Raw genomic sequence first — 10,797 nt, 5'->3', positions numbered from 1 at the left:
TACATATCAAATTTTAGTTCATTAGATCTAACTTAAAATTTTGATAAATGTGAAATTTATCTTCAAGGTGATAATTTGCACACCGTCGACACAATAGAAAAAAATGATACCTTAGCCACTAATATAAAAATAAAGAAAATCTCTGTACCTCTTAGAGGCACTGAGCCTGAAGCTTTTGAACAATACATTAACATGACAATACCAAAGTTATTTCTCACCGTATTCTGGATATTACTGCAAACTTAGCACACTTCATTTTTAAATTATGTCTTATTACCAACGTAACTTATGTACTTCGCTGTAGCTCTCAATATAATCATTCACTTCTATTATGTGATTTGGATAATCTTTTAAAAACTTTTAAAACTTTTTCTTATCTTGTGTGGACACGATTGCCCCGTCTCATCTCCCTAGGACAAGCAAGAAAGCTGCAGCGGCCGCTGAGCAGGTGGAAAATAATAAATGGCTCAAATATAATAGTCTTTTCTCGTTCAACGAATAAGTATCGGAATACAGCGAGGAAATCCTACTGGTGTTAAAGGTACACTGCCACAGAGACCAAACTTTTTAAATTTATTTTTATTATTACTATGTAGGTTAAGAAAATTTAAAATATTTGATATTTGTGATGACTTATGAACATCACATTATAAACGTACAGTATATTACCAATTATTGGATTTTCAAACATTTAATGACCTTAGATAGATGACTTGCAATTTGCTTACATAAACAGTCAAATCTATGTGACATGACCTCATTTTATCATTTGTCATCGTGATTAAATGAAATATTGTTATATGAATAGTCGTCGCCAACACAGGTTTAGTTTGTTCTCGGCTTTTTTACGAGGCGGTAAGTATTTTTGTATTTTTGAAGTTCGTAGAACATTTATAACTCATACCATGATGATAAATGAAGTTAAAATGATTAAATTTAAATAAAATGTTTGAATAATTGTAAAATGGAATTGTTATTTGTAAAATATATATAATTTTAATACAATAATATTTAATATTCCTTATTATTTTGAATTTAATTTAAAAAAAAAATTAAAAAAAAATTAATTAAAAAAACATGTATCATTAGACATTTATTTTCAAAATGTTATTAGAGTATTATAGTTATATTACATAAACAATCAGAAATTAAATCGTAATACATAATAAGTTTTTTAATTTGTACATTGGTAATTTCATTCCATTTTTTAATATTTCTTATTATTTTAAATATTATTACATTATTTACTTACATTTTCAACATCCGTGGCTGTCATTTATGTAATAAATGAAATTTTACTCAAATAATATTAGTATTTTTATTGATCTCATGGAATGCCCTATCGTGCCACTGCCACGCCAGGCATTCAACAATTGCAACAATAAATGTAACTTTTTGAGAGAAAGTGAACTTTTTGAATTAGTATATAAGAAATCTGAACTTGTGGAACTGTTCTCTTATATACGTACGGTAAAATAAGTTATGCATTAACATTTAAGTGAAGCTGACTGTACGTAGGTACATATTTATAGATATATATAAACCATATAATAAGTAGTGAAAGCTTAAGAAAAAAAACTTTATCTCGAATGTCATTTTACTAAGACGTGAAATCGGAAGTTCGTCTCGCCTGTCTCTAAATGGATATTCGTAAATTTCATTTCAAGCTAATTAAAAAAATACATAGAATGTTACAGGTTATTAATTATAAATGCAAATGTGTATATGTAATACTACTATGTAAATTATTATATTAAAGCAGTCGGGCAAGCAACGTTTAGATCTAATAAACTATAACCTGTTGCTTATTTCGAATAAGTCGCTGGTTTGTGCGCAAATGCTAAAGAAAAGTAGTATTTATAATATTCTTAAAAAAACTGTATTTATTAGATTATTTAATTAATTTAAATCTGAACTGTTTATACTAATATTGTAATTTACAAATTTTTATGAGGTTATTGTATTTTATAGCAAAAAGTATCAAACATGGTCCTCACACTGTACAAATTGGACTTAAGCCCTCCTGTCAGGTCTGTCCTAATGGTGATTGAACACTTGAATCTGCCAGTACAATTTGTTGATGTGAACTTCATGAAGGGAGAACAACTGACAAATGAGTTTAAGAAAGTAATATTTTTTTTTGAATAACTTAGTTAATAATAATAAAAAAAGGACTAAAGATAGTCTTGTGTTTGTAATTTTTTTTAAATGTATAATTGATTTTAAGATACTCAAGTGAAGGAGACATCATTGACGCTAGAGCTTGTGATTGATAAATACAACTAACTAATTTAAAAAAAAATGGTGGTTAATAAATTCTTAAAACATTATTTTGTAAAATTTTAACACATACTACTTATATTCAGATCAATCCACAACACACGGTGCCTACGTTGACAGATGATGACTTCATCCTTGGAGACAGGTAGGCTTTTCTTTGAATTACGATTAATATAATCGTCCGTATTATGAAAACCACCATAGTTACGATGTTTTAAAACTATAAGCATGAAAACAAACGCGATAGTAGATGGTATCTGCAGTTTTTAAATAAGGCCAATTCAGTTTGATATATTTTGCATTAAAAACTTAGGCTATAATATTTAGAGCCTTATTTATTGCTATGATATGTTTTAAATTGTGTGTGATATGAAACACCTGGATGTCACAAAATTTAATTACTATAAAGTACTTTACAAAAATAAGTTGCATTAAGCAAAAACGTCTCATGCATATAAGCATGAAGGACTTCTATGCCCGCGTCAATTAATATATATTCGTGAACAGTTTTTGGATTATATAACTGTGATTGATACACTTATTGTGTATCTTGACTTCTCTGATCTTATACGAATGCGTCAATGGGTTACTTTAAGGTTTTGACAATTCAAAAGTATAGTCTTCCCATACAATTGGTACACGGATTCTTAGTAGTAGAATTCATTAGGAAAAAGCATGATCGTTCGTTCAGTTCCAAAAAAGCTTCACGGATTTTTAAGTGTCCATACATTTCTGTATGGAATTTGATACATTTCGATTACGATAACGGCTCGAGTCGAACGTATTGTTCGTTGCCTAGCTATTGACTGAGACTGTGAAATAAAAGACGAAGCAAACGTCTTCGTCCGATTATCTTATATCATATTTATAAAGACAGGCCAATCACAGTGCGACATCATTTATTGTTCCGTCAGGCCAATCACAAACAAACGAAACTAGCCATCGAGTCCGCATTAATTTTACGTTCTTTTTTCAAACATCATTGTTTCGCCAGAGATGTCTAATTAATGCAGTCTACATCTTGTAGTTAAATTAAACATATATATTTACTATAATTTCAGTCATGCTATTTCGGTGTATTTAATAAACAAATACGGGAAGGATGACTCTCTCTACCCCAGTGAACCTAAACTAAGAGCCATTGTTGACCAACGTCTGCACTTTGACAGCGGTATCTTGTTTCCAGCAATCAAATATGGTTTCGTAAGTAAAAAATAACTTCATCACTACTCCTACCATACGTCTGTGTGAAATATTTTGTTTGATAATGACTACAGTTGTTACGCAAATTACTAAAAAAAATTATAGAAATGTTTCAACCACGACAAATTTCCTTTATTACCAGATGACAGTAGTTTGAAAAATATTTATTTTCTTGACTTCAATATTCCTGTATTCATTGCTTCTCAAAGATCTTTTACTTTTGAATGACATTTATTATCGTAAAAAAACTTACTAAGCTTAGCTAAAGAAGTCTTATAATGTAAACCTTTACAGTAGATATAGCTGTAGATTTTACAATGTACAGTATATATATTTTTTAGTTTGTGTCAAAACTTATACTGAATTTTAATTGTTTTGTATGCAGTGAAGCAATACAGCAGAGTTTATAGTTCTCTATTTATAAATATTTTATATGGTCACTATTTTTCTCCGTAATTATTTCACGTTCTTTAACATTTTTTACGTGTGTAATATTTTAAATAAATAAATCACTAAATCACTCCAGGCTCAAATTGTCTTCAAAGGGGGTAAGAAATTGACCGATGATGCCATAGAAAAGATCACATCTGCGTACGAGTTCACAGAGCAATTTGCAACAAAAACCTGGTTGGCAGGAGAACAGTTCACAATTGCTGACATCTGCTGCGTGACCACTATCAGTAGCTTGAACGAAATATATCCAATTGATGTTCAGAAGTAAGTCAACATGAAATTCGTATTATGAAATAGAGAACGCAATCTTTCAATTGTACAACACACACACAAAAACCTAGCAATTCCAATTTTAAAATATCTTCATTCATGCAAGATAAAAACTCCTTATTTTATATTTCTATATTCAAAATAGTCGTCTTACTGTCATAGTTCGCTTAGTACTCTGAACTGTGACTAAATTAAATAGTCATGCAAAATATACATATTTATATTAGGTACATATGAAATTGGCGTATTTCGTACTGGCCACTTTAATCACGATGTTCTCCTCTTTGGTAAGGAATTCCAAATTCAAATTTGTACAGCTATTTACTCATGTATTTCTGCTTCGATGACCGTCATTCATTTTTTTTCTGTTTGCGTCACTCATTTTACAAAATGGAAAACTTAAAGTATCGCATTATTTACGAGTACGAGTTCCGACGTGGCACTAGTGCTGCGGAAACGACTCGAAGGGTGAATGATGTGTATGGCGGTCATGTTGCAAAAGAAATTTCGACCTGCAGAACAAGCCCCGTGGACGGCCTGAGACCCAAGTTGATAATGAAGTATTGAAGGCTAATGTGGAAGCGCGTCAACTGCTGCGTTACTTTAATGAACCGGCACAATAATGAAGGTATTTTAAACCGAATCATTACCTGTGATGAAAAATGGATTCTTTACGATAATCGGAAGTGCTCAAATTTGGACAACTTCTTGCAAGGGAAACTCTGATGGGGCAGTCCAAATCGCCTTCACAGATTTTATTGATTCCCGTCCGACTGTTTTTTTTTAGTAAAGGGATCAATGAACTACCTATGAGATGGCAAAAGTGCATAGAAAACAATGGTTCATACTTTGATTAATTAAATATATTATATTTAAAAATATTCGAATTTTTGTTCCTCCCATACAAAACGCCAATTTCATATGTAAGGACTTAATATAATGCAACATTGACTACAGGCGTAAAAATTATTAAAAATCAAGGTCAAACTGAATCTTATAGATATGCAACTTACTTTTTTTTAAGGTATCCTCACCTGTATGCCTGGTTGAAACGTTGCTCAGAGTTGGATCTTTACAAGAAATGTAATGATCCCGGAAACAAAGAATTGGGAGAAACATTCAGAAGCAAATTAGGATAAAAAATCTTATTTTAATTCTTTTTTTATAAAATTTATTTAACTGTAAAAAAACAGAATAGATTCCACATTATAGTTTTAGTTATTATTTTAAATAAAAGCCAACTTTAATTTACCACAATTTTGTCTAAGCAATGTACACAAGAAAACCGACACAACTTCGTCAACACAGTACTTTAAATTTAAATATAATTATATTTTGCGTATAATATTTTGTTATATATAATTAAATGAAAGTTTAATGATGTACAAGGAAATGCCTTGTTTGATCACTCATGAGGATCAAACAATATCTAATAGGTTGGAAAAAGATGTATGATAAGGAACGGTACGTCCTTATTTGAAATATTTCACCTGATGAAGTGATGTTATTATATCGCAAATGCATATATTTTACACTAATTAAAATTTATAGTTTCCTTTCAATATATCTAAAATGATATGACAAGCTTAGAGATATTTTTTTTGTTTTATTTAATTTGAGCAGATTATTTAACTAATGAAAATAATGTAAATCGCAATTTTTTTTTCAACAAAACCTTAATCTTCATATATATAAGTCTTTTGCTTTTTAAATTTCACTCCTCCTAAACAGTTAAATAATATCTCGTTATATGTTAACTAAGTATACAACAAAAGTACCTGAGCCTTAATTCTATTATAAGTCGAATAATAACATAATAAATGTATACATAAATTAAGTGAACAGAAACCAATAGACTAATTTCCAAGACCAACCAAGTCTATCATAAATTTAAACAATATACTTTTGTTGTCGTATCTATTGCAAATCATCTTCCACGCTTCAGTATAATTGGTGGTTGACACCTCCAAATTTGAAATAATCCTGGCCGCGTCGTCTTGCAATATGATATGGAATATAATGATACGAGGTAATGGAATTTATGGATGTCTGATATGCGATCATTCTTATGTATCAGATTTTCAAAAGTATCCCGAAACTCAAACCAACGGAAATATGCGCACTTTTTTCGCATTCAAATTTTTTGGAGAATTTTTCACTAAAGTTTTGCCCTTTGCTAAATTTATAATTATTATACTTGTTCAATTTTATTGCGTTCCTCAATTTCAGGCAAAATATTGAAAACCTCTATTTCACTCAATCATCAAACTTCATAGACAAAGCTTCAAATTCAGTGAGTTTTAAATCTAACTCCGTTAATTGAACGTTGTTTAGTTCCATTAAACAGGCAATGCTATTTAAAAAAATTGTTATTTGTCCCTTGACGGACGTTCTTCTAGTGATTAAATCACGTAAACTTTGTTTATTAATTCTGTCATTAAATATAACACTTACGAACAAACAACAACAAAACAATATAATTTAAACTTTTCTTTTTTGGTAGTCAGTTAACTAATTATTGATTCTCTTTATTTAAATAGCAATGCAATTTCTGCGTAACCGCGCTAGCCGGTGTCTCGTCGTATTTACGTCTTAATTGTTATTATTTCGCGGATTCTTCTTTGTTCCCCTCATGGGCCACCATGATCTTTAGCATATAGATGGTGCAAATTAAATGCCCAAATACTTAATAATTCAAAAAAGGATTTGAATTGTACAATGATCGTAGGTCAAGTGACATGAGTAGACAGATTTGTATAAAGAATCTTCAAGCGCCTGATGCATGTGAAGGCAATGTTCCCATGATGGTATTTTAGCGTAATATTTGTGCAGACGTTAAATCTGAACATTTATATTTTAATTTTTTTAATATTTAATTTAACATTAATAATTTAATTGAAAATTCTAATTTCTCCAGTTCTTTCTTCCTATTGCAGAGAAAAACTACATTAAAGATGTATTATAGTAATCATATAAGCTAGGAAGATTTTAAGTAAAAACACTAAACTATTGATGATAGACAATGAAGCATGAGCATAGATAACATAGATATATTTATAGATGCACCATAAAACTTTATCGACCAAAATAAACAACATCAATATTACCTTCGTTACGTTTTTCATTACGCTTGCATATGGTCATAAATTTATTACAAGATTGCTCTTTATTACATTTACCAATAATTAATGGACCAATCGAAGCATTTTTGCTTTCCGTAAATATTTTTAATGAAGATTATTAATATGCACCGTCAGCGAATTGGATTAAAAATGGGCTTTTCAGAAGGTTTTTCCGACAGTATATTATTATCATTTTCAAATCTTACAACGTGTACCTAATAGATCCATATGTAATTATCAAAAAGCGGATCAGTGTTACAAATATTACTTATTGAATGTCACATAAAATAAAGCCTTTTATACGAACAATATGAAACATATGAAATCGAACAGTTCTCATAATATCTAGTAACAAAAAAAAATTAAACCTGGGGCAGCGCCAGGCGGGCTTATTTGAAACTCAAAATAAAAGCTTTTGAATATTTTTCTCTTTTAGATAATTCCCACGTCTGTGTTGCGAGAAATGTTCATTATAACGACAAAGATACTACCTTCTTTTTGGACTTGTCGGGAGGTAGATAACAGATGTTGATCAAGTCACGTATAGAAATAGACGTAAGCTACATAAATTGACATAGTTAACAAACCTAGCATATATTATATTGGTACAAATCCAGCTGATCTCAGTGCAGTTCATTAGCAAATACGAGAGCAAAGCTAATGACAGACCGACAGATGGGAGTAGGAGTAAACAGTATCTAGTCATTTACATGTTAAAACGTATATCATCCCGTAACGAGGATTTGCATTTGGCTTTTGTGATTTTTAAATAATAGCTGTTTACGATTCTAACCTTGATAGATAAAAATTGGACCTAAATTTAATTGAAGTAGGCTTAAGAGTAGACGTGTTACATAGTTTACATTAAAAGAAGATGTGATGCTAAATGTTTATAATATTTCATGCACTAAAGAGATAAATATGTCTGGAATTTTTTCTCTTGTTTATTTTATAATTTCAGTAAATAGGTAATCGGTATGGCTACGTACTGAATCATCTTGTCAATTTTTTTAATTAAGACGATTTTCTCAAAATATTGTCATTTACCCAGTTGGTTTATGCTACACCCTCCCTCGCGAGGGGGATGTTTTATTCTGTTCGGGGCGTATGCCCCCTTCAGGTGGTGTTTTTATTCGCGCCCTGCTGATACAGGGTGGTACGGGGGCGGGCATATAGCCCTTGGTGAGGGCTGCAGGCGCGCGGTGAGATTCGGTCTCTACCCGCTGCGCGCAGCCGATGGGGTCATGTCCGGGGTGTCAAATCCGGTGGTGATGAGGGGGCCAAGGAGTAGTCTCGACTTGGCCCTGGTGTCGTGATAGGTGGTGGTATCGGGCAGCTAGCGCGGCTCGCGGTGAAGCTCCGCCGGGTGAGACCCCCGGTGGCCCCGGGGGAGGCCCAGCGAGGCGACCAGCGGCGAAGCCGCGGCTGCTGCCCTGGTGTCGTCGGGACCCGCGGAGAAGAGCTCACGCGGGTACTTGTATCGGTCGGGCGGCCTGGAGTGCCACGGCGCGATGTTTATGAGGTGAGGGTGTTGAGAGGCGTCCGCTCGATCAAACATCCTCATCGCGAGCCGTGCGACGAACTCGTCGATCGACTCCATCCGCAAGTCTCGCGCTATGGTGGCGTTCCTCACGTAGCGTGGTGCCTTTACTGCGCGCCGTAAGACGGTGTTTTGCACGGTGTGCAGTCTTCGGCGGTTGGTCTCCCTGGCGTAGGAGAACCACGCCGGTGCCGCGTACGTGAGGTGAGGGCGCACATACAGTTTGTGTAGCGCGAGCTTGGTGCGGAGAGGTAGGTTGCCTGTGATCAGTGGGCGAAGCGTGTGCGCCGCCCCTTGGCGCTCCTTACAGCCCTGGAGATGTGGTGCTTCATGGTAAGACTCCGGTCTATGGTGACCCCTTAGTAGGTGACCGGCGTCTTCCACGGCACGTCTCGATCCAGGAAGCGTAGGGGTGGTGGCAACCTACCCCAGCCGAAGGCAATTGCCTGTGTCTTGTCCGGGTTGGCGGCGAGTCTCCACTTGTCCAGCCACTCTGGCAGGAGATCCAGAGCGAGTTGGAGTTTTTGGGCAGCGTGCGAGGTCCGATGCGAGCGATGTCGCCACGTACGCCGTGTCGTCGGTGTAGAGGGCGAGTGTGCACCCCTTTGGGCATGGAACGTCGTCGGTGTAGGTGGTGTAGAGCAGGGGCGATAACACGCTGCCTTGCGGGACGCCCGCCGTGATGGGTCGCGGTCTCGACGCAGCCTCTCCCGTCGCAACGAAAAACGTGCGCTTGGTGAGAAAGGCGCGGAGCACGGCGACCATTCGGCGGGGCAGTGGAGATTCGATGAGCTTCAGCACGAGGCCGTCGTGCCAGACACGATCAAAGGCCTTCGCCATGTCCAGCATAACGGCGGCGGCCCCCTCCTTTTTGTTGAGGGCCGAGGCTGCAGTGAAGAGCACCTTCGTCAGCTGCAGCGTCGTGCTGTGCTCGCCGCGGAAGCCGAACTGTTCGGGCCTCGGCTGCAGGTACTGTTCGATCCTCTGCAGCAACAGCCACTCGAACAGTTTCGACTGCGTCGAGAGCAAGGGGATGGGTCGATAGCTCTCGGGTCGGGTAGAGTCCTTCCCGGGCTTCGATATTAAGATCACCTTGCCGCGGTGCGGTATACGCACTTCTCCAGATCATGGAAAGAGGCGCCCGTGAAGAGGCGCGACAGCGCGACTATCCACCTCATGGGCAGATAGCGCAGCGCCTCGTGGGTGATGCCGTCCGGTCCCGGCGCCTTCCTGGGTCGCAGTCGTGAGATTCTCTTCCGCACTTATGACGGCGAGAAGAAGATCTGGGCTTCGTCGGTAGAGATCGGGCACGTCAGCCACGCCTCGACAGCGTTCATCACCTCTGCCACGCGCGTAGGGGACGTCGCGGGGTTCGGCGAGAACTGACGCTGGAGGTGTTCGGTGAATATTTCGGCCCGATCGGCGTGATGGCGCCGTTGCTGTCGCGCAGGGGACGCTTCGGCTCTGGAGTCCTGTAGAGACGGCGGCAAAGTTGGTAGAGGCGAGTAGGCTCTGTGGTGGCCTCTCCCAGTGTGCGCCGTTCGTGTGAGGCCAGCTCGGCCTTGACACGTTCGGCGAGGCGATTCAGTTGCGTTTTGAGCGCGGGGCAGCGGTTGCGCTGCCATTGCCTTCTGAGCGCGCGCTTGCCCTGAATCAGCCTTTGCACATAGGGTGCAAGGTCCTGGCAGGTGATCTCCGACGTGCGCGTTGAGGTCACTGCCGCCAGAGCTGCCTGGAGTTGCCGCGTCATGGACTCCGCCATGTCGTCAACGGCGCCTGTCGAATCCGCCATGTGGGCCGGGCGCAGGGGTGTCTTCCATGATGGACTCGAAGGTGTTCCAGTTGGTGACCTTCCGGGTGCGTGCGGGCGGGGATGGAGCTCCCGCGATGAGGCACAGCACCGGCTGGTGGTCCGACTGGTATTCGTCC

The 10,797-nt window shown here is 37.5% G+C and overlaps 1 protein-coding gene across 1 annotated transcript; it reads left to right on the top strand.

The window, feature by feature from the left end:
* The first annotated feature begins 754 nt into the window (after positions 1–754).
* On the top strand, positions 755–5,463 carry LOC123710240 (glutathione S-transferase 1-like). Its single transcript, XM_045662019.1, has 6 exons — positions 755–855; positions 1,972–2,127; positions 2,367–2,425; positions 3,342–3,483; positions 4,010–4,200; positions 5,231–5,463. The coding sequence occupies exons 2-6, from the start codon at positions 1,987–1,989 to the stop codon at positions 5,343–5,345; spliced, it is 648 nt and encodes a 215-aa protein (XP_045517975.1). The 5' UTR covers positions 755–855; positions 1,972–1,986; the 3' UTR covers positions 5,346–5,463.
* The last annotated feature ends 5,334 nt before the right edge of the window (positions 5,464–10,797 follow it).

The sequence above is a fragment of the Pieris brassicae genome, chromosome 5 (assembly GCF_905147105.1).
Source record: "Pieris brassicae chromosome 5, ilPieBrab1.1, whole genome shotgun sequence".
In the NCBI taxonomy this organism is placed as follows: Eukaryota; Metazoa; Arthropoda; class Insecta; order Lepidoptera; family Pieridae; genus Pieris; species Pieris brassicae.
This window is presented reverse-complemented; position numbering and strand designations above follow the sequence as displayed.